The sequence below is a fragment of the Leptidea sinapis genome, chromosome 2 (genome assembly GCF_905404315.1).
Source record: "Leptidea sinapis chromosome 2, ilLepSina1.1, whole genome shotgun sequence".
NCBI classification, from domain to species: Eukaryota; Metazoa; Arthropoda; class Insecta; order Lepidoptera; family Pieridae; genus Leptidea; species Leptidea sinapis.
In genome coordinates, this window is record NC_066266.1 from 3,551,490 (window position 1) to 3,577,126 (window position 25,637).

General features: G+C 34.9%; 1 protein-coding gene across 2 annotated transcripts in view; it reads left to right on the forward strand.

The window, feature by feature from the left end:
- Positions 1 to 25,637, forward strand: part of LOC126976032 (homeotic protein ocelliless) — a 65,562-nt gene that overhangs the window by 23,327 nt on the left and 16,598 nt on the right. For both annotated transcript variants that reach the window (XM_050824181.1, XM_050824186.1), the window contains one exon: positions 3,031 to 3,348. In XM_050824181.1, the coding sequence (XP_050680138.1) occupies positions 3,105 to 3,348 (244 nt within the window). In that variant the 5' untranslated portion in view covers positions 3,031 to 3,104. The remainder of the gene's footprint in view (positions 1 to 3,030; positions 3,349 to 25,637) is intronic.

Below are 25,637 nucleotides of genomic sequence, written 5' to 3' on the forward strand. Positions count from 1 at the left end.
CCTAGAATAACTTACTTTTTACACTTCCCTTAACTTATCCTTTACATCATTACCATGTGCTTTGGGGGCCCGGTGTCTTGTAGCACAGGTATTCGTTACCTATTTCAAGCACAGGTCTCTCACAATTAAAACAATGTTTAAATATAAATTTTAATAAACTGTGTAGGTATACTTTGTAATTGTGAGAGAACATAAATATATTTTGAACTTGAATTTGATAAAATGGTCAAAAAACTATTTTTGTATCACTTACAACCACTTTTAGGTATTCTTAAAGAACAGGGGATAGTATTATATTGATATCTTTTCATAAAAATGCTTTCAAAGCATCAGGCCCATCGCTTTCATGACAACAATAAAATATTTCAATGTTCTTGTCATCACTTTCATACGTCTCCATACAAATCACAAGCCCGATCATAACCCTCAATTCACCAAAGAAATCTCAGGTAACAGTCGAAAAAAAAAACAAACGTGACAGAATGTCTGTAAACATGTACCTAGGCCGTAACAAAAAGTTTTATGTAAAAAAAAACCTTTACAAATCCGCAATTCGTATTTCAAACGATGACGAATCGAGGATTGTATTTTGAATTTCGAAGGCGTACCGTTGACGTGTAGCGAAGTTGCAATGGCGCGGAAAATTGCCCATTATGCGGGTAATTGTAAAATCATTTGTAATTGTTGCAAAAAATTATGATCGACGTTACCTATGATAGAATATGACAGGTTTAATTGTGTTATTATTCGTCCTGAGCGGAAACAAACGGTGTTACTTTTTAATATAGAATACTTAAACGTTTTATTATTGAAATAGTATGGACAATTAAGTTTTCAAGTATATTTTCAAGCGTTCTTTTTATTGTAATATACGCAAGTTAAGTGTAGGAATCAATATTGAACTGCAATGTTTTGTGGCTATTTGAACACTTCGTAGTTGTTTTTGTATATGACCTCCTCTCAATGAATTTCCATCTAGACCAGAGGAAACAGCTGCATATATATTATCTTATCTTTAAAATATCTACATACAGAGAACTTGCCAGCAGTATCCATATTTGTCACACAAACCGCTTTGAACCACTTTGAATCCTTCATAACTAAAAAACTATTTTTAAAAAACTTAACTAATTTTTGGTATTTTCAATAATCCTGAGCGGCACTACATTGTGAGAGAGAACTTTCTACGCAACGCCAAAGAATCAACCCGATATTGATGTTTTTTTTTTCACGAAATGTTGGGAGAAGATACAAAAATTTAGAATACAATATTTGTGGCCGTCGTGTATTTTTTTTTTGTTTTAGCGGAAATAATAGGTATTACACACTACAATATCTATTACGGTTAATAAGGAGATACAATGCGCTGACAGAGAGATGGACAAACAGTAGAGTCTTAGTACGAAACTCTTAGTATAAAATTCTAATCGATTTTGCGATTTATTGAATCTTAGTTTAATACCGACTAATCTGACGAAGAAATAAAATAGAAATCACTTGACAGATACAATCTACATTGTATTTCTTATTGACTATCAAGCGTGCATGACAGCATGGGAGAGCGTCGTACCGTTTTCCGTGAAAGCAAATTTTACTGCCGAAATAGATTTGTTTCACATCTAAAACAGAAGTTCGATACTTACTCGTGATAGAGACGGTAGAAGACGATTGTGACGAGAAGAGCCAGATGTTCACCTGATACTGATACACCCTGCACATTCAATGAAGTGCCGCTCAGAATTTTTAATTGAATTCAAATTATGAGCGGCACTATTGAGAGATAAAATGTTACTTGCTTACTCATGTGGCGCAGTGACACTTGATCTTGGCTTCTGACACGAGAGCCCTCCACTTATTTGGGTCCTGAGCAATATAACTTCAATTCATGATTTATATCTTACATAGGTCAGCGTTCACTCGGTCTTTTCTCCTGTACTCTAGGTGACCAACTGGGCATCGGCCTTTTGTCACTGTACAGTCCTTTCCCATGCGTTCTACATGGCCAAGGCAGCGCAGACGATAAGTTTTCTGCAATAGCGCTGGGCTTAGCCATGAGTTCTTTTATCTAGACATTCTTGCAAACTCTTCATTCCCCATTTTCAGACAGGGTGGACCCCAGGATCTTAAGTAAAATCCTTCGCTCTGCTACAAGTCGTTTGGTCTTCTTTCGCGTAAGTGTTCAGGTTTCACATGACATAAGATGTTAAGTCTGATTAGAAATGTCAAAAGCGAATTGTCAAAGACCCTCCCACTAGTAAATAAATGTTGACAAAACAGTATGATAAATTTATAAAACCAATTAAAATCTTACTTAATTCGAAATGCTACTTATTAATGTCATACGTAATGTATTTTGATAATTTTCGAGATAAAAATTAAAATTCTAATTCTGTATTAATGAATAATACGTCATATCTGGGGATTAATTTAATATGAGGTAGTCATTGAAGTAACTGTGCTTGTAACAGTTAATTAATAATGTCATGCATATTAATTATAAGCATTACAAATGTTTAATTTATACGCGTGCTTTTCCTACTCTTTAGTTGAGAACATAAATTAAGATTTGTACGTGTGTTTTTGTGATATTTTCGGTTATTTTTCCAAAAACAGGTAAAGAATTACTTATCATGGTGCTAACTGGTCACCTAAACAGGCACCTCAGTGTGGTCGGAATCAAAAACGAAAAAACTTGCAGATTTTGCCTTGAGCCCGTCCTAGGCTATCGATCTAATCTGTTTAAGATGCTGTTTCTAATACTCGCGTTAAGAAGATACGGCGGTTTGTAAATGCGGCAGGGCTTGACGACGAGCTATAAGTAGGAATCGCGAACACAATAATTCAATTCTGGACGCGGTGCTACTAGGTCTCATTAGGACTATATAAAAAAATAGCCTTTATATTTATGAATAATAATAATAATCATCCTCTCTTAAAATTTATTAAACCTATAGTAAAATATTTGTTAAACCATTTAATCCCATGCAGTAGGTATATGACAGTAGAAATTAAATTGCTTTTTCTTTTCAGGGTAAATAAACCCCCAAAAATGCAATATCACGCGCGGATGTGGGCAACACGGTGACTACATTAGCTACCAAGAGATGGCGCTGTTAACAAACCCCTCAGCGAGCGGGCCCACCACAACGCCCGCCCCACAAGCTCATCACTCCACGACGCCTCTTCATCACTATTTCCATTACTTGAAGCAGCCTTCGCCACTGGCTCAGAATCCTTATGCTCATCATTCAAGTGCTCATCACATGGGAATGGGTCCTGGTCCGTTGGGAGGGCTCGGGCCGTTTGGACTGACTCATCATGGATTAGAGGCGGTTGGATTTCCCCAAGGTAAGTTCTACTTTAAAATGAATCTTCAAGCTTAAGTTGACTTATGAAATTGATAAAATATTGAATAAAAATTATTTACAATTCGCAACTTGCAGACTTACTCTGGTCAATTGACGTGAAAATTGTTGGTTAAATAATCGTAATTTGGATTTCCATTATAAAAACACGTATCACAAATCTGTAACTGAGCGTTTTTTACGTGAAATTGACCTTACTTCCAAATGACATTTGCAATACTAGCGTCAAGTAGATACTGCGTTTCACAAATACTTGACAACTTGATGCGGTGTTACTCAAAGTCAAAGTCATTTATTTGCTTACAGTAACAGCTAAGGTTGTTACAAAATTAAGAATTTTAAATTAAATTATAAACTAACTTAAATCAATAATTGGTAAGTTTACATTTAAGTTGTTGAACGTAAAAACATACCTAACAAACCCCTATATAATAGTTATTATATATTAAAAGAGATAATACAGAAAAAATATCACTAAAATTATATAATATGAATAAGATTGGTGCCAGTTGGCGTTGGCATATTTGTTTTTACAACTGCAATAGAAAACACTGTGTCATAAACCATTGGCGCTCAAATGATGACTAAAAAAAACTTGTTTAAAAAACAAAAAAGTTTTACGACATTTTAATACAAAGTTACTTAAGAATAATTATTAGTATTTTAATTGATTATAATTTGTCAGTTTTTGTATTTCAAAAAAAAAAATTATGAAAAATAATTAATTGCCTTTGTTTTTGCTTTATACAAAAAACATGATTAATATTTCCTGATTGATAATAATTGATATTATGTTTTAACTTATTAATTTTTTATTGATTCGTCGAAGGAAATTTTGCTTAATTTTTCCGTAATTAAAAATAATTATAACCTTGGTAGGTCTCTATCAATATATCCAATAGCCATAATAGATGAAATAATGTTTTAGTCAAAATCAGTTACAGTATATTCTAGTCGGTACTAGCGAATAAGCGCTCTATCTAAACGGTCTAAGTTTGTTTCACTAGCATTGTTATTGGTAGATCAACTTTCATTAAGCAAAATCGATAATAAACTTAACAATGGCTCAGAAAAATAAACTTAATACTATCAGCTTTAATTAAATTTGCAGTAATAGTCAAAACAATAAAATAGCACTAACATTTATTAAAGTGAAACTTTTATTACATCGTCTCAAACTTTTTCGTCTGTGTGTCGCGTGACGATCGGGCGGCGCCTAAACAGCGACCGTGTAGTGTATAGACTACTCTTCATTTGTGCCAGTGCTCCACGCTATTTTGTTTGTTTTTATTATTTCCCATTATCATTCCAATTCTCCAAGCATAAAATTAAGATTGGTAATGCGATTTTGATACACTTAATGGAATATTATTCCTAAAATTTTTAGTTAAATGTCTATAATGTGAAAAAAAGTTTCACTTTTACCGTGGATTCATAAAACCATACAATAATTTTTTACTTATCAAAACATACATTACATTATCTTAACAAACCACTTTTATAAGTTTTGAACAGTATCTACCTACCTATTATATGCTTTATTGGGTAATATGCCAATTAAATTTATTCTAACCTAACATCGCAATGTATTTTGGAAGGTCATTGTAAAGTATAACCTCGCCCACTCAGCTTAGTATGAGTGACATTTAATACATTTAAAAATGTCAATGATATACCTACCTCAATAATCGTCGCGTGTTCAATTTGTCATCTAACATTTTCAAATCTGGCAACAATTTCTTGTCTGCGCTATTTTGAGGTCACTATTAGAATACTAGATTCATTTAAACGGCGTGTAGGTGCACTACCAAAATATGGAATGAGCTACCTTGTGCCGTATTTCCCGGATGGTACGACATGGGGTAGCCATGAAAAGAACGGTAACGCTCCTGTGATTCATCTGGTGTTGCAAGAGAATGTGGGCGGCGGTGATCACAAACATCAGGTGACCCGTACGCTCGTTTGTCCTCCTACACCATAAAAGAAGGATATGAAAATTATGAAAACACAAAAAATATGGCGCGTAACCGAAAATCGTGACGATTTGCTATAAAATTTCTCTCATACGTCTATCCATACCCAGCATTCATATAGTACTCTATTTCTGTACTGAGAGTAGAAGAAATTTTATGCAGACAATTCATAAAGTATTGTTTTAATACTCTATTTGCTAGATGATTAAAACAATGCTTAATGGATGCCGTGGCCCATTGAAAATAAATTCATAAAGAATTCCCCAAATTCGAGGTAAGATACCGTACTAGCAACATTGAATACAAGTGAAATCAAATAACAACAGCGTTGCATAATTTACGAAGCAAGAAGACATCCTTCGAAATAATCAAAACAGGCCCCTCGTAAGCCGCTTATGTCCCCCCCTCGCGCCGCACCACCTGGCGGGGTTGCCAGAGCGAGCGCTCTCTCCCCGAATTGTGGGAAACGGGCGCTTGTTAGTTGTTTTAATTAGTGAAGTTTCAGTTTGATGTTGGTTTTTTATGCGCTAAATTAAGGTTTCGTTCTAGCCTTTTATGGCGAAAAATGACTAGACGATCAAGACAGCTACTTGATGTGTTAGTGAGAGATTTATTTAATTTTGGCATCAAACAGTCATTAAATTACAATGTTAATATTATGTTATTACTATAAAGAAGACTTACAGTGCCGAAAATTACAATGCTAAATTACATACCTAATGTTAGACATAAATATAAAGTGTATACATTATAAACAAAGGTGTACTTGTATATAATAAGTATTATGATTTTATTCCCCATGTATAAGAAGATTACATACGTTTAAGAATTAATTAGTTAATTAATTTCTTTTTAAATTCATTATAAGGTAACCCAAAACCATCCATATCAAATACCTTTAGTTACTGAGGAATCTTAAATAACCAAGATCCTTGAGACGTAATATTATATTGTCTCATTAGCCCTAGTAACGTCTTACGGCCGTTTCCAATAGGTATACTATTTATAGAAAGAGTTCAATTACCTTCTACTGTCAGTAAATAGCTGTCAATAATCTTAAGCTGTCCCAATATACCCGATAAGTCATTCTTATCGCCTTATATTGGGACGCGTGAATTGCAATTTCCATACAAACTTCTATCGCTGGTAAGCTATACGTCGTACCATTGATAGACAGCGTGTACGCATAAGGTGAGTTACCGTCGGTAAGTGTATTGGTATAGAAAATTCAACGATAGTTACAATGTTTATCTCAAGTAGGCCACAACCGGGATTGACTGAATATTGGGAACGGCCGTTAGTAGACTTACAGCCGTTTTCAAAAACCTATCTACCCTTAGTTTAACTTATTATAGGTAGACAAATCTATTCTTTTACGCTGACTTACATTTCAATAACCTATCGACAGATAGCATTGGATTATAAATAATAATATAACTATATTGCACATAACTATGGATAGAAAAGATCTTGTCATTAAACTTTGATAGCAATGTATCCGTAACTAGAGATACGTTATTAAAAACGGCCGTAACACAATCTGCTACAAGAATATAACTTACGGACCCTAAAATCCAGAATTAAACTACTCGGGGCTAAAACATTATATGGACTGTGTAATCATTAATATGACTGCAGTAATTTAGTACATAATCTAAACTTTCTGGTCCCAAGAGTTCAGCGTAGTGTACGAAAGCGTCCCCTTTTTGCAATTAGCTCAATTCGGACCAACTCCGGCAAACTCGCGGCTCTGCAGCGCCTAGTTAGCACGTAGGTACAATGAAATCTCTTTTTAATTAAGTAAATTGAAACGGCATCAATTTTATTAATGTTATTAATCTCATTGTTATTAAGTTAAGTGTTCACAACGGAGCAGTGGCGTGCATTGGTTTTCTAGCAAGGTAGGTACTCTAGATTAAACTAGTCGTAGTTCCGTTGTTGTAGTCCGACAATACTAGGTTTTGAGATCTAAATATTGAAGTTGTATATTGAATATGCAATGTGTAGCTATTTAGAATCTAGCGTAAGGAATTTTTTTTTGAGTGGATGTTCAATCAAACTAGTGCTATATTCATGTAGGTTCTTAACGGGGTTGGCACTGCCTAAATGCCTATATGGTATGCACGCCCCTGCAAAGGAGACCCATGTATATTTATCTCATTATAACATTTTTGTAATAATCTTGATTACTGCGAAAATAGAGTCTTTTTTTTCTTTCTTGTAATTTAACACTTATGTTTTACCCCGTGGATATTGTCGTATGTCGTAGGTTATGCACTTAGTACTACTCGTGTTATTTTTTTTCTAATGTAATCATTTGGTGTGTAATTGTTTCATATCCCAAATAAAATAAAATGAAACGTCAACAGCTAACAGAAAATCGAAGAGCGAAACACAGCGGGCTTCTTTTTTGTTCCTAAAATATCATTACAATAATGATAAAATAGTAATATCATACAAGAAAAATGTATTATTTAATAGCCGGAGGCCGGTCACTCCATTCCCAATCAGTGGTATCATTAATTAAGTCATTAACGATATATTAACCTTTATCACACAAACGTTTTTTAACAATTCTTTTGAATTTCTTAATAAATATGTTTCGAACATTTTCTGGTATCAAGTTTATGTTTGTTCCTGGTGTAACGTTATTGTTATAACAGTGTTTAGGAAAATTCACTTATTCCTAAATTTATAAATGCTGCTTATGAAATTGTCCAGTACCCAAAGCGTTGTTCTCCCACAGAGCATCTCATATTCACATTTTCTCTATTACATTTGGTGTGGCGTCGAAGAAAATCTGAAATGTTATCGCTTGTAGGAGCCGTTGGATTTTATAACAATACCAAAAGATGGTATCTCTTTTAAAAGGACACGAAAACATGTGCGAGTGTACAGAATGCAGGATTCGGCCCTGGAATTTGAAACAATACTCAACATCTCCTTTTGACAAAAACTCTTTCTTTTTATATTTAAAATATACTCCTGGTATACTAGTTAAAATCAGGTAGTCATTGAAGAAGGAACAATTTTTTAAGCCATCAATGACAAAAGGTTAGCCCGAGATCGTTTTAGCACGTACAAAAGGCCGGATTAGTAAGATTCGACGAAAGGGAAAACCCGAGACAGGTTTTAATATTATATATTATCTTTGTTTTTAAATAAGTTTTATAGTAGATGTTCTTGTAGTGTTCTTAATTATAATATATGGCGTAGGTGGTCTTTTTTTTATACCAGGAAGATAAAAAACTAAGTGTTAGCTACAGCAGAAATGGTAACCTTATCATGGCCGGCTAAGAAATAATGTAAGGGAAAATAAAAAGAAACGTTGACATAACAAGCGAAAACTTCAAGTCATCGTAACACTAGTATTTTTCTATATTCGTAAAGTAATATATTTACATAACATTCACAATATACACGTTCATAATTAATTATAATTTCGTTAAATTTTTCATGTGTCATCGTATTCCGTTTGTCCCTTCGATCATGACAATATATTTTACCCCAGCGGTAAGTAATTTCAGCCGAAAGACGTTCACTGCTGGACAAAGGCCTCCCAAAGATCTCCACGACAATTGGTCCTGTGTTGCCCTCATCCATCTTGACCAGAATATCATCTATCCATCTTGTGGGAGGCCTACAAACACTGCGTCTCCCAGTACGTACTCGCCATTCGAGGACTTTACTCCCCAACAGTAATCTATCTGCTCGTCGAGCCAATTAGCCCTGCCTACTGCTACTTCTGTTTCGCAATCAGCCGTCCGTAACAATTTAGCGTTCACAAATACCAAGGTTTTCAACCAGTGTGAATTGGCAGTGATGACTTACGGAACGCAGACATGGTTTCCAACTATGGGCCTTATAAGGAATCTCATGGTCGCTCAGAGGGCGATGGATAGGGCTATGCGGGGAGTGTCCTAGCGAGATCGAATCAGAGGAGATCGAAAAACACCGACATAGCCCGGATTATTGCTAAATCCCGTACGTTAGTATTAAAGGCATAAAAGGCATTATTTTCTCAAAATTGATTCCTTTAGAATTTTATTTTGATGACATTTTTAATATACTAGATACTACTACCGCTTCGAAAACAAATGGTGCTCTGAGAGTGAAGAAGCGGATCACGAAACGCTTCCAGCATTTTTTTGGGCTCTTTTTACTACCAAACCTTTACCTTTTTAATACCAAATTCTGGAACAACTGGGCTTGAATAACCTGTAACAGACAGACATGGCGACAAATTATGAGGTGCATTACACCTACCCTGGTACCTCGCTCTGTCCAACAATACTTGACAACCCGACCGCTTTGTCAAGAGCGTACTGATCAAGAAGACTAACCCATGAAAATCAGTCTCACTTAAACTCATCTATGCCAACACTGCAATGTACGCCTTTGAGTTGGATTTGCCAAACTCCGATGGCATTCTGATGATATACTAAGGCAAAAGCTAAATTCGAATACCCATGGTAAGCGGACACCTAAACAAGCCTGTCTACAGGCGGCTATTGCAGAAGCGATGACTATTTGGTAGACCTGGAGCTAAGTGGAACGTCTAGCTTAAGACAATAAGGATGATGGAGCACTATGGACACCCTCTCAGAGAGTAAATCGAGCTTATTTTATCTCTGTCTTCATGATTATCCTTAAAGAGATCGATCGATTGGAACTCTACTTGACAATATGACATTGTCAATATGCGTATCACTCCGGCTAGGTATAAAACTGAATGAACCACATCAATGTAGATGTGGCGTTCAGGTAGATGCTCTTGGACGCCACGGGTTATCCTGCCTAAAATCGGCAGGCCGTATCAGTCGTCACGCCAGCATTAATGAAGTCATCCGCAGGGCATTTGCCGCTCTTAATATACCAGCTGTTTTAGAGCCAAATGGTATTACCCGCCGCGATGGCAAGCGTCCTGATGGAATGACGCTGGTGGCTTGGGCACGGGGAAGGGCGCTGGTGAGGGACGCTACTTGCGTCGACACTCTGGCTCCTTCTCATGTCCAAGTTACGTCAGTTGGTGCTGGGGCTGCTGCTTCGACTGCCGAAGACAGCAAGCGTCGCAAATATGTTGGTCTCAGTGAGTCATACATCTTTGTGCCGTTTGGTGTCGAGACACTTGGCCCGTGGGGCCCAGAGGCGCGGAGAATGTTCAAAATACTATCTTCGCGCCTCAATAAGGCTACTAGAAACCCAAGCGCTGGCAGCTATTTCGGTCAACGGATCAGCCTTGCTATCCAACGCGGTAATGCTGCCAGTATTCTTGGTACGCTTCCACGTAATGATAGTTTTAATTTTATGTAGTCGTAGTATTGTAAATATAGTTATAAGATTTGTTTTGATTAAATAAGTCTTTATTCCTTAAAGAGACAAAACATGACGAATTCACCTCATCAGAGGCGCAGGTTAATTAATTTTGGCAAAAATACAATTATTGTGGATTATGTATTGGTGAAAGAAATGCGTAAGAATTAAAATTTCCTAAATGAAAATACGGATTCTAAAAAATAATCACACCACTACCATAAAAGATGGCGGATTAAAAATGAATTGCATAAAAAGGTTGCTATAAAAAGTATGGATAGGTATCCCCAGCTGCCATAGTTACGCAGAGCGAGAGAACGATGTTGGACTGTATCGCGACAAAGAGGGATGGATGTAGGGATTATGGACAGGATTATATTTTATTCTGGCATTAAATTTGTATTGAAGTTTGTATCTAATAGGTCGTTCATTTTGTTTACCGATCGCGTAGTAAAGTTGGGTTTTACGAACTATAAAACCATCAGGATTTGAGAGGAAACTTAACATACATACTTATATTTTAAGTTTCCATAGCTTAACAGCTTACGAAGAAATGCAGTGTTCAATCTTGGGTAGGGGACTGGATAGTAGTAGTAATATGATACTACTCTCGGTCATTTATTCAAAGATGTTGTTGATGCTTCTCGGAAGTATGCTGCTGCCCATCCTCCGTTCTATTTATCCCATAGTCATCTCTTACGACACCCACGGGAGGAGTTGGATTGGTGCTATTCTAGTGCCACTCCACACGCATCAAGTCAAGGTCATGGCCAAGATATCCGCCAAGAATAAATTTGATGAGGGCAGCGCAGGGCTGATCATCGTGGAGATCTGTGGGGGAGGTCTTTGTTCAGCAACAACGTATGCCGGCTGAAGCTTTTTTCCGTCCTTAAGTCGGTCAATTTGGTGGTCAACAAGCACGGAACACAACGGCCCAACCTAATATTTTACTTGACGATAGAACGCATCGATGCGTCTGGTTGGCAGGCTTCCCTAATCAATACGGTAACTGAATACCGACTGGGTTTTGTGTAACACACACTACTACTAATTTCTAATGCTAGAATGGCGACAAACTCAATTAATAATATATAATTATAATAATAAACCCTCTCGTATTCTCAACTTAAACATAAATTTATAATTATACAGTTAAAACTCAAATTATATACACCAAGGCTGGCTTGCATCAACTAACTTTAGCAATAACAAACATGTTAAAGTACCAGTTAAGAACAAAATTTGTGGCACCATTTGATAATTATTAGATGACGTCATAGCTTTAACTGTGAACCGTAACCGTCCAATCTTCGCCGGTTAAAGCTATTGTCAATGTTAAACAGCTTAATAGCGACCTGTCAAAAGTTTCAAATAAATATTTTTAACTTTAAGTATGCCAAGCGCGACCAATTTTAATTTGTCGATGTATGCGTTAGCTAATAGTTTTATATTCAAAATGCTAAGGAGCTAATACCATGCGTGGCTTTCGAGGACTTTACTGCCCCAACAGCCATCTGTCCGTCTAGCTATATGCCCTGCCCACTGCCACTTCAGTCATTCATTTGTCGGTGACTTTGGTTCTGATAAGGATCTTCTCATTTCTGATCCGTTCTCGCAGGGAAACTCCGAGCATAGCCTATCCATAGCCCTCTGAGCGAACATGAGCTTTCTCATCAGGCCCATAGTTAGCGACCACTGCTTACCGTCAGTCATCACTGGCAAAACACTCTGGTTGATAGCCTTCGTCTTCAGACACTGTGGTAATTAGGACCAGAAGATTTTACGGAGCATCCCAAACAAAATATTCAATTTACTATTTTCGCAATCTCGTTGATATCTTTTATATGTGATGTTAAAGATGCTACGAGATTTTGTAGGCACATCGCCGCGCAGCCGAGGTATAGATGATTATTTTCTCACCCAAGAAGCGTACAGCAGATATAGATTCCGTATGAAAAAAAGAGATGGATATTAATAGTGGATCGATTGGACTAAGGTTTACAGTCGCCTTAAAATATAGGTGTAGATGTAGAATTTTTAAATACTAATGACGACTCGCTCGTCTCTTGCATGTCCGTGTATGCATGCCTGGTTAAGCATTTTTTATGACGATAATGGATGCGACGATCAGGACGTTCAGCTGATGGTAATTTAAACGCCCTGCCCACTATAATGCAGTGCCACTCAGGATTTTTGAAAATCCTAAAAACTAGTGGCACTACAACTGTACTTGTCACTATGAGACATAAGATGTTATTTTCCCGGTAATTTCACTAGCTACGGTGGCCTTCAGACCAAAACACAGTAACGCTTATTCACGGCAGAAATAGGTGCCGTTGCGGTACCCATAATCTAGCTATAACTACGATAGTAACCTAAAAACGATTGTAATTAATAAAACACAAGCTAGTTTTTGTTACATGTACCATAAGTCTAATCACTTAATTACGCACATGTCCAATTCAAGTAATAAACATGTAAAGTTAAGTTTAAGTTACAGTATAACCCAGTGACCAAGTTATCGATTTTGTAACATAATATGTCAATGACCTACGTTATTCAGTGACACATGCAACTTAAGTATTGAAGAACGGCCGGCCTATTTAGAAATGGGGCTCAACGGTTAGCAGTATATATATATATATATATATATATATATATATAATGCCTTCATTCATCGTTCTTGTTTATTATACAACAAAGAATACTGTTCCATTGATTACCATTCAGTTTAGTTAAAGAAGTTGATTGATCAAATTAAGAAACTATGTTAGTTTTAATTATTATTATTAGAATTTAAATAATATTGCATCTTTTTATTAACTTTAAAATTTATGTAAAATTTAGATGTTAAACACTTCGATACCTTCAGTATGAGATAAGTAGAAAGGTCATTTGGATCGCATAACACGACGTCACTTCAAACATCTGCTTTGAATACAAAATGTTGTACTTACTAGGAAATAAATACAATTCTATTAAAATATAGTTTTATTTCTTTGTTAGGTTTAAAAATGGTTTCCTTTAATATCAATACTAAGCTAAAATAACCTTTTAAAATAAGGAAACTAAACCTTTCTACTAATCTTATACTAAATGTAGGTATGGAAGCGTTCCATACCATCCAGCTGTTTAGGAACTCAGTGACATACACACGAACAGTAGACTTATTGTCATAGAATTTATGTTTAATTCGTAAGAGCAATACAGTGATTTTAACGTTCATACAAAAGAGAGAAAAAAATGGCAGTAAAATAACGCAAATAATTCTCAATAACTTAGATTACTTGAATAAGGCTTGGACATAACTTACCCGTTGCTATAATGATGACAAATTGACGCGTAAACTTAACATTTGATGTCGCAGCTTTAAACTTAGTTTATTTAACTTAAATGATTCACATTTTTCTTTGGACCTTTCGTGTTTAATCGAGGTCGGGCGCACGATGATTCAAATTAACCATCATATTTTATAAATGCGGTATCTATATAGAGTTGCTAATATGGAGATTAAATCAATTTATATTAAAAATTAGTTTTAATATTAATTGCTTAGGCGCTAGTTGCTGTGGATAAACATAATCGAACTGTATTTTTATGTGGTTAATACCACAATATTTGTGATAATAAAATATTTAATCATACTTGGTGCAGATATGGGAAATTACCTGCTCTACCAATCCTTGAACCATATATAAGTGTAGATCGATTCCTATGTGGAAATATATTTTAAAGTTTGACCTTGTTGATGGTATAATATGCACATTTATACCTAAATAAAATAAAATGTGATGATATTAATACCCTAATTAAGTAAATTAAAAGTTGTGTAAAATTACAAAACAATCGGTGAAGAACGCAGATTTGCGATTTTGTACAAACAAACATAAAATTTTTGTAGGTATAGATTGACAGTAGATAAATTCATTAGATTCTATACGATTTTTGATAATTGAAAACGGAAATATCACTTTTTTGATATTTTATATACTATCAAGTCCTAGTAAGATTTGTGCGTTAATCAAAATCCTTACGAATAGTACGATTTGCAAAATGTGGAATTTTGATTGCCATAATCTCTCTATATACCAAACTCAAATATATATATTTTTTTGTATTTTTTGTCTTAATCTCTCTATATACCCAACTCATTTTTTTTTTGCATTTTTGTATTACATGTCTATAAAGAATTACCACCAACTTTATACTGCCATCGCGTAGGTACTAAATAAAAAATTGAGGATATGTGTATGGAGTTGACCTGATCGTAAGTGGTACAACCTGATTATAAAGCAGCTCCGATCAGGATTCTTGGATGCCTATAATTCTGAGTAGCACCACGATTGAGCTTGTGACCGATCAGATGATAAGTTTCAATAGCTATCGAGCCTTACTTACCTACAAAAACACAAACTGTGCTTGCACACCACTGCGTCCTAAAAATGCGTCGTAGTTAACCTTTCTAGTTGGCATATTGTGGCAAAAAATCGATATAATGTATTGTTATAATAATATAATATTGAAAAATTATATAACAACCATGCGCTGTGGAGTTTCATATGTTGAAATTTCAATATTAATGTATTCATTCAATTTAACAAATATTACATAAAGTTAAATATTACCTATTAATTAATATATTTATAAATAAACATATAATAAAAAATAACACTTTATTCCGTATTGGGTAAATTAGTAATTGCGTACTATATAATACTATAATTATACTAGCTGACCCAGCAAACGTCGTATTGCCATATAACATATAAAAAAAAAAACAATTATTAAAATTTTGATGCAACCGATTCTCAGACCTACCAAATATATCGTACTACAATTATTGTAATCGATTGCCATCTTGCAACCCTATATCGGTTTGGTAGATGGAACACAATAATATAAAATCGAAAGCGTAAATTTAAATTTGTATGTATTTTTCAATGCTGAATCATAATAAAATAAAAATTAGAAAAATTGTCAAAAAATTAAACAAAAATTGGGATGGACTACTCTTAACATTTAGGGGGATGAAAAATAGATAGTAGCCGATTCTCAGACCTACAGAATATGCATATTAAATTTGGTCAAAATCAGTAAAACCGTTTCGGAGGAGTAAGGTAACAAACATTGTGGCACGAGAATTTTATATATAAGATGAAAATATACAAATTAATAGTAATAATAATATAATAGTAGCTAAATTATCAATAACTTTACGCCTTAAATAAAACTAAACGTTCAGATTTATGATGAAAATGTTAAGAAGAAATTTACATTCAACATTTATTAAATGTTTAAAATACATTTATACGCAAACAGGATTCTATTTAACGGCAGAAACTTTGTCGTAACTTTTAAATCCGTTAACCGATAGGAAAATCAAGAGATTTTAAGAATAAGCACTTTGTATTTGAGCGATTTATAAATATTACGAATAACAGAGCTTAATCGGATTTGCTTCGTGGTTTTATTTTCTCCGACTGCAGGTCTAGAACCAAGAATAATGATATTTTAATAATAAGTTAGTACTTTATGTATTTATACACTCATCTAGGTAGTCTGAGAGATTGGTGATATTAAATGACCTGAGAAATAAAACCTTAAGTTTTTTTAAGTTTATAGGAATTGAAACTTGTTTTGTCATTTTAAATATTAACTTTATTTCGAGGACCTTATTCTGCCGAAAAACAATAGTATTCAGACTATTTCTTCAAGTTTGAATGGAATTAACGATTAAAGGGCATAGTAGGTAGTAAATTTAGTGGGCTAATAACACATTACAAATTATGAGTCAAAGTGACGATTACCATCTGATGAAATCTTGTTTTTTTTTTGTTGTAAAATCATCTCTTCAACTTTTGTAATAACAAGTGCAGTATTTTTAATACTAGATGGGAGGTGCTTTTTTAAATTCTTTATTTGCAAACCTCTCTCGATATTAGCAATATCATGCTAATATCGACGGACAGTTGTATTCACTTACTATCAAAAATCTTACTCGTATCGCTCTTCCCATATATCATTGTATCTTTACAAAATTTAAGACGGAGTAAGCTGACAGATCCACATTAAACTAATTACAAAAAGGTTCATTTTATCTCCTCTAAATTTTTTACTATCAGTTAAATTAATAAACATTATAATACATTGCTTCAATCAAATCAATCAAACAGTAACACGATATCAACACGAAATATAACTGTGTTATAACATCTCTATATAATTCTCGGCAATCGTAAATAATTTTAAATTTATCATTTATGAATTCCAACATAGAAAGCCCGCTACTGTCGGTGCCCTTTGTCGCGCCACCATCTTGGCAGACATATTTGTTTTGCTTTTATAATATTAATGCATTGCTCTTGTCAACGTCATTCGTTATCGTCGGACGTCGGTGGTGAAAAAGAAATATTTCGCTACTCTGATAAAGTTAGATTGATGCACTCAGTAGTAGATAGAAGTTTCTTTGTGATAACCACTTCGCTTGGAACTTTTTTCTTAGATGTAGTCTTGATAGTCCGTTTTATCAAAAGCCAATCCAATAATTTACATTTTTAATGATTTGTTCTCACTTATTCCTTTTAAACCAAAGACCTAGGATATACTAGCCTTCCCAATTCTGGAATCCACTAGATTTTTCAGATACACCACTACCGAGTGTGCCATACGTACGGTACCGTACTCCCTCACCAAGAACTGACCCTTATTTTGTTTAGATGGTTTATTTTGCATGGTCTTACAGCTTGTTTCAATACCTTTCAGATACATTCACTCAATTCATGAGATAAGGGAGTACTGTGCCGTTCGGCCCTTTCGGTTTGGTGTACCTGGAAAATCTAGTGCCCTGGGGTATTGCCGGTTTGGGGAGGTTGGAAGAGGCTTTTACCGCTAAAGGCGATCCTTATATCAAAATAATGACTAACAATACTAACAAAATACTAAGCTACATGCACATTTTAAACATTAACACATATTAAAAAATACAATTTATAAGTAAACACTTAAATGTATAGATGTATTATATTATATCATTTATACGTCTAGATATACAATGATAGCTGTAAAAATGTCGAAAAAAATTGAGTTTAGAACTAACCTCTATTATGAGCGAATCGCGAGTGTAGGACGTCGCTTGACGACGCACACTTAACTAATATTCCTGGCCTGTTTTTATCGGGAGCAAGAGACTCTATCTAGATCAATCTCTAATTAAAATTAAGTAAATAAAAATCTTATGTTTGTAATAACATTGGCAACAGTGATACTTATAGTATGCCACAAAATACACACAGCGATGTCTTTAATAGTGTTCTAGTTTGTTACCCTTCGGGTTCCGTACCCTTCAATCAAACTCGAATTACAAAAATAAAAAGTCAATTAAACATTTGCGCAAACTCACAATGTTGTTACAATAAACATGGAGCACTCACAAACCATCACAAACTACAAAATTGTTTTCTGTGACATCCGCGAAGCAGCGTGTGAAAATTTACACCGGTTTTTCCCCCCTTCGTAGGGCTGCAGCGGTTCAATAAACAGAGTGTTTAGATAAAGCTGTTTAAATAATTCAACGCGTTAAGATTTCCACATGTAATTTATGTGACGAAAATTTTATATTTTTAATTTTCATGCCTCTATGTTGGTGTTATAAATACCCAAATTGCGACAAACATCCAAGTTTAATTATATATGTACAGTAATAAACCGGTTAAAAAAGGCTTTTAAAAAAAATCATTTTTAATGAGATTTACTTATCAGTTGATCGCACTAGACGAATGTACGGTCTGGTAGAAATATCCGGTTAATAAGGGTTTATATAACACTCTTTAACCTTTAAACTCTGAACGAAATAAGATACAAACTGGTTTTAACCAATAACAACCGCTAAATTTAAAACCGGTTCAAATCCTTGACTGTATCTCATATAGTGCAATAATAACATATATTTCGGGTCAGATCCATAGTGTATTGAAAAGAGCGCAAAAAAAGAATGCTGGGAGAGTTCCTTGCGCCGCTTCTTCTCCTTAGAGCGCCACTTGTTTCCGAAACGGTAGTAGTATCTAGTAGTTATTAGAAATGACATCAAACATAATTCTAAAGGAATCAATTTTGAGAAAATAAATGCCTTTTATGCTTTTTGTAGTAGTATTTTACTTAAAATTACAAACACTAGGTTTGTAAATCAGAATTATATATGTATTAAATTGATGTGAAGCGACATTAACCTTTGCTGCCGTGGACTCGTGACCATGGATATCTTTTTGTTTGTGAAATAAAGGGATGAGACGAGCAGGACATTCAGCTAATGATAATTAATACGCCCTGCCGATTACAATGTAGTGCTGCTCAGGATTCATGAAAAAACCCAATAAATCTGAAGCGGCACTACAACTGCGCTTGTCACCTTGATATATAAGATGTTAATTCTCATTTGCCCGGTAATTTCATAAGCTACGGCGCCCTTCAGTCCAAAAGACAATAATGTTACACATTACTGCTTCACAGCAGAAATAGGCGACGTTGTGGTACCCATAATCTAGCCGGCATCCTGTGCAAAAGAGCCTGCCGCTGGTGATTTTTGAATGTTAGCTAGAAATAGTTGACAGTTGAGATTTATACAAAGTGTGTATCAGTTTTCCTATTGGGACTCTTTCTCCTTGTATAGCACCCTCCCGTTCCCCTTTCTCCCCCTGGCGCTCGCCCTGTTGCGTCAGTACGGATTGCAGTTTCATTACCGTTAGGTACATGTCGTGATATTTTCGTGCTATCACTGCTTTATTTTTGAAGTTTTCATTGTTACGTTTTGACTTTTGTTGTTTATAGTAGGTACTACCAGAACAATACAACCCAGATTATTTCATTGATTTCTTGTCATTATAATAATAATAATCCGCATCACAACAGGACATCTTAGTATCTATCAATAATACAGAAAAAATCGTGGTTTATTTATTAATAATGATATCTTAATGATGATTGTTTTGCACACCGTAACAAAGCGACGATGTGACGTCACGACGCCAGGTCAAAAGATAATGTAACTAAGTAGAAGCGAAACACGTTTCGAATTGTTTGCAAAGAAATCTAAGCGAAATTAACACTTAAAATAACCGATAATAATAGATATCCGCAAAATATCGTCTAAATGAATATTTTCATAAGTCATACTCAACAATATGACTATAGCTGGTATGGAATCAAGAAGGCGCTCCTGTGTTTATCGCACGGCTACAGACACTGTTTGTGTACGCAATGGGCCTACGATGTGACCCGCCGGCACGCGCCTGAGGGCTATCCGAGTTAAATAAACTACCAACCTTACAGCGAACTTCACTTACGACTCGAGAGGGAAATTGTTATAAAAGGCGCTTGGGAGTAACATAGTTTAAGAGCCGTTGCACAAAAATACAGACATAAGTTATAAATCATGTATATGTAGTAAATCATCTTGTATACTGACACACTTTTACACAAGCTATCTTGCCCCAAGTTAAGCATATATAGCCTGTGTTATGGGTTACAAGACAATGATATATTTAATACAATATACTTACTTAAACATACTTAAATTCATATAAACATACGAATACATATAAACATACATAAATACATTTAAACATCCGTGACTCGGAAACAAACATTCATATTCATCATATAAATTCTTGCACCTACCGGGATTCGAACCCGGGACCTCTAGCTTAGTAGGTAGGATCGCTAACCACTCGGCTATACAGGTCGTCAATATATATATGTATATCGTATATTTATATAATCAGAGTCTCGGATATCTACGGCTCCAACGATTTTAATGAAATTTAATATACAGGTAGTTTCGGGGGCGAGAAATCGATCTAGCTAGGTTTCAATTATAAAAAATGTAGTCTTATCCGTGTTTTAATGAGAAACTGTAAATTTCGCCACTATATACAAGACTATAACAGCTCAGATGGGACATTGGGTGATCCGGAAAGCAGAAGACCCGGGTTCGTACCCAGATGTCCTATTAGTTTTTTTTTGTTCAAGTTTTGTACCTCCTTAAAAATCCGTGCAAGGCTCAGTCGTCCGGGTACTTAAACATAAAGAATGCAAATACAGGGTTCTAGGCTCCGAATATGATTTTGCCCCATTCGTTGTCGAGACCCTTGGTCCTATAAGGCTTTTTAAGGAAATAGCAAAAAGGTTCGTCGACATCACAGGAGACCGAAGAGCTGGCAGCTACCTCGGACAAAGAATTAGTCGAGCTATTTAAAGGGGGAACGCTGCCAGTATCTTCGGAACCTTGACTAAAGGGACTCTTTTTTTAAATAATATGTTTTAGTTATAATATTATATTTTTTAAGGTTTTTAGTTTCATTGTTCTAGTATATATTGTTTTCTTTATTTCGGATAATACTCGTTTGATTTTATAAAATTACTTTCGATATTAATTAAAAGTTATTGATATCTGTAATATTTACAAAATAATCGCCTGGTCACACTTTACGATTTTATTCTGTATATTTTAAGGCTTAGCCATATATATATGTGTATACATTCCTAATAGTGAAAACAAATTTATGAAAGTAATAAGAAGTTAACGGTTATGCAGACAGACAGCGGTATACGAGATGTTTTATAATGTGTAGATTTTTTAAAAATAAAACACTATTTTCAAGCCTTTTACAATATCAATATACATGCGTAAATAAACACATTTCTCACGAAATTTAGGTCTCGAAACATAAAAAGCAAATAACGCGTGCCGCGAAAGCCACGTGCGTTCAAGTGTTTGCACTTCAATTATCTGCCTCATTGATATGTCGGTGAAAAAACAGAGGGCGTTAGGTGTCAGGTTACGTGTACTCAACTTTTTGCTAACTACCCACTTTTTGTAACATTACTTGAGAGTTTTTATGAAAATGAGGGAGTGAGTTTGCGGATCGCCTGCAGATTTTTTTGCAGGACTTGGTCAGTCTTCCGCTTGTGTGTAGAAAAGTGTTTTAATCCTTACGACCTTGTGCGGTCTTGATGAAAGGACCGATCTTGGTTATGACTCTTTCTCTCTCTATTGTGTAAAAAAGTAAAACCACTCGGATGGAAAGTTGCGGGTTCAAGTACTGCATCATTCATAAATTTTGGTACAAATTAAATTTATATACCCAAAAATTTGAGTCACTCCTTCATAATGCCCACGAAAACAACAGTTCTCCTGCTTCCTTAGCCTTTCTTTTCAGATATGATTTCTTCGGATTCATTCTTATAGTAAAAATAAGTATCTCGTATCAACAAGCCACTTACACAACCATTCGATTATCCAATTTAGATTTCTTTATCATCCAACACGATTTTTACCAACGAAATTGTAACATTTGGTGGGAAAAATGACAAGACACAATCATGAATGTTCTAATGAGAATAACAGGTTCCAAACTCAAATGTAATATTGTTTTTTTTTGCAACAGTATTTATGGCCTGGCCCATCTATATATTGAGCAATCACAAACTAAATAGAGAAGTAGTGTATGAAATACTGTTTCACCATCGACTACATTCAGGCGCCAATTGCTGTGTAAATAGATAAGATGGCCGCGTGTTTGCCGCGTGCCGTCAATGTATCCTATTAGGTGATTAACTGTTTAGAACTTTGAGCTGTGACGTCATTTGTTTTTGAATTGAAAACTTTTTAGACAACGATAAATTTTATAGAAGGTTAATTTTCTTAAGAGTACTTTATATGTCAGTTAAAGCAATTTTTGGAACTTTTTTACATTTACCCTTAAAGCTTATTTTTTACCAGTTAGTCGGTGCCCTCCATACGCACGTGCAGTCTGGTTACCCGCCATATTGTGTAGAGGACACAAAAACGCTGATGACGTTAGAGTTAGTAATAAACCATTCCTCATTTCTAACACAAACTACAATATTTTGTAGTAATGATTATAATAATAAATCATAAAATCATGATACGGCATGGCACTTAGCAAAAAAGCGCGTACACCGAATGTGGGCGGCGGTGATCACTTAACACCAGGTGACTTGTACGCTCGTTGGTCCTCCTTTTCCATAAAAAAATCACTATTAAGAGCGAAAAGGTGACATATTTCTCGATCGTATATTTCCTTAAATTTTATTCTAATAAAACACTACCGAAAAAAGGCTTTCATATGTGTTTGTGAGAGTTAGTATGCTGAATATGTACTGAGATAGGTCGTAGGATCGCGGAGTCCAAGTAGTTCTAGAAAAAGAGACATTTGGTAAGTGGGTCGATAAAAATATCAGGGATGATGCTTGTCACTCGTCATTTCATAACGACATGTACCAGGACTTCATATTTTATTGAGAGATTTACTTTGCTGGCATAATATATACTGAGCTAGGTCGACTGATAAATGTATATAATATTTTAAGCTCCTGTTCTCGAAAGAAGAGACATTTTGTACCAGGCGTACATAAACATCACAAATATAAAAAATATCACACAAAATTTTTACGTGGCGTCATTCATGACGACGTATATCATGATTTCATCTACAACGCTTAAACAACGATTTCAATCGACGTTTCATAATCGTTTTAGTTTTAATATTATTTAATTACCTAGTTCAAATAGAATACCAAGGAAGTAGAAACCTGATTCGTCTGAGGTGTGAACTGTCAGCACAATGTTATCAAGATGTTTGATATCATCTGAATTCTAGATTCTAAGTAGCGGTATTTTATGCTCTTATTAATATAAAGAAATAATTATCATTATTATAATGGACGCAGTTTCACAGATATAATCTAGCCCCAAACTGGGTATAGCCTGTATATGGCTCGACCAGGCAAACATAAAATTATAACAATATACGTGTTTATAAAATAATACCACATTATGCATGATACAAGTGTGACCAGACTTCCGGGAAAAAACTGAGACTTAACATATTTTGTCTCAAAGTGACATGCGCACTTGCGAGGCTGCCCAAATTTTATGAAAGAATCCGGAGTGGCACTGTTTTCTGATGCGCAGGGCTTATCATTTACAATCAGGTGAACTGATTGTTCTTAAATAATAATACCTTTCGCCCAGCATTGAGGATTAGATTCTGTATGCTTTCGTTATATATTTCTGAAAGATGGCAAATGGCAAACAAAACAGCTATTAAAATTACCCGTATACTATAATTTCGCACAGCTTTCACCAATAAACGCCCCCCCAATTCACACTGTTGCAAATAACCAATAATTTATTAGATAAATTTCAATTTATCAACAATTCACTCAGGACACCCCTAGCTACATTATGATGCTAATAGAATTGAGTACTGAAGTGCCCGCGCGATTGTAAGCCTTATGTTGCTTGGATAAAGTTCATATTACGTTGGACATATCAAATCAGGGCTGCCCCTCAACAATAATGTGTCAGTTACCCTAAGGGCTGTTGGAAGCACAATTTATGTGTTAACATGATTTATGAGTTTGCAGCCCTATTTCAGTGTTATGTGAGATGGTTGTGTTAATGTTACCAATACTATTTTCCTTATATTATGTATGCGCTGTTTCCCCTTGGTTTATTGTGAGAAATTTGGTACTTCTTTGTTTATTTCCTCAGCAATTAACCTACAAGACATTCAATGAAATTACTGACTTAGGAGCATCATGTCCTTTTTTGTCTATATTTTATGTTGCATGCTGAAGCGCCTAGTGAAACATAGATAGTTCAGCTAAATAGCTAGACGACTAGAACTGCTCAAGTTTCCTGTGGGCTTCAGAAGTTTGAGATTCTATTGTTTCGAGGATTTCCTTACGTTGAATGGCAATATTACTATTTGTTTTAGGAGAGTTTCGTTAAAATCAATATTTATGCTATTTTTATATATATAACTATGTATTATCAGCGACCTCATTACGTTGAATAGTTACTTTGGGCAATTCCTTTTATTTCTAAGGATACTTTTGATACAAATAGTAGCTATACATACAAACTGCTGTTTCCGCTGGCAGCGCTCTTCTATGATACAGCGCATATCCCTTGTCATTGTGGACAGTCTCTTTAATAGTATTTGCCTGTGCTTTAATCTCCTATTTCATCGCCATTTAGGTCAGTTTCAAAAATGCTCGAACAATTGTTTATAAATTATTTCGTATCAAGTGCCTTAATACAAAGTTTCAGAGTTTATTCTTCGATAATGACGAATTTCCATACAAACTGCCATCCCCAATTTCAACTTCTCTATTTATTTTTTTGCAATAAAAGGTAGCCTATGTCCTTTTACAAGCTCTAGTCTGCCTCTGTACTAAATTTGATCCAAATCGGTGGTTTAGGCGTGAAAGTGTAACAAACAAACTTACATTCACATTAGTAGGGATTAATAAATTATCGTCTTTATAAAATTCTTGTATTTATTATTTGTTAATTTACCTACTCATTCTTAGTGGATACATGTCAAGATATTTTCGCTTGCCATATTATTAAAATTAATCTGATCCGCCCTCACTACATCGGCTATCTGAATAAAATATAGCATCCAAACATTACCTATCCTTGTTCTCACTAAATTTTAACATACAAAAAAAAACAAAAGTAAAAACTCATCAGCTAAGATAAGCACAAATTGGAATTGGTGGGATAAGTTACACTGTTAGTTTTAAATCGAATAGATGACATGAATCGACTAAATGAGCCAATGAGCGCTTTGTCGTCTCTGCGTGCGCTCCAGAAAGACCAATGAAAATGATTCAATAGACCACTGGCAATTAAATATGATGTTATTTTTAACTTCACGTATTCTTGAGATTACGAAAATGGTCGACAACGAAGTGTTTAAGCGTTAAATTAAACGGTTCCCTTATTCTTTCAGAAGTATTGACTACTATAAATATTATAATTTATTCATTGCAAGCTATTTGTATACAAACATGGCAATTAAAAGCATTGCGTATCAAAACCTTAAAATTCGCATCTAATTAGAAGCAAATATCTAAAACAACTACCCTACTTAAATCAGAGAGCGTCCATTAACCG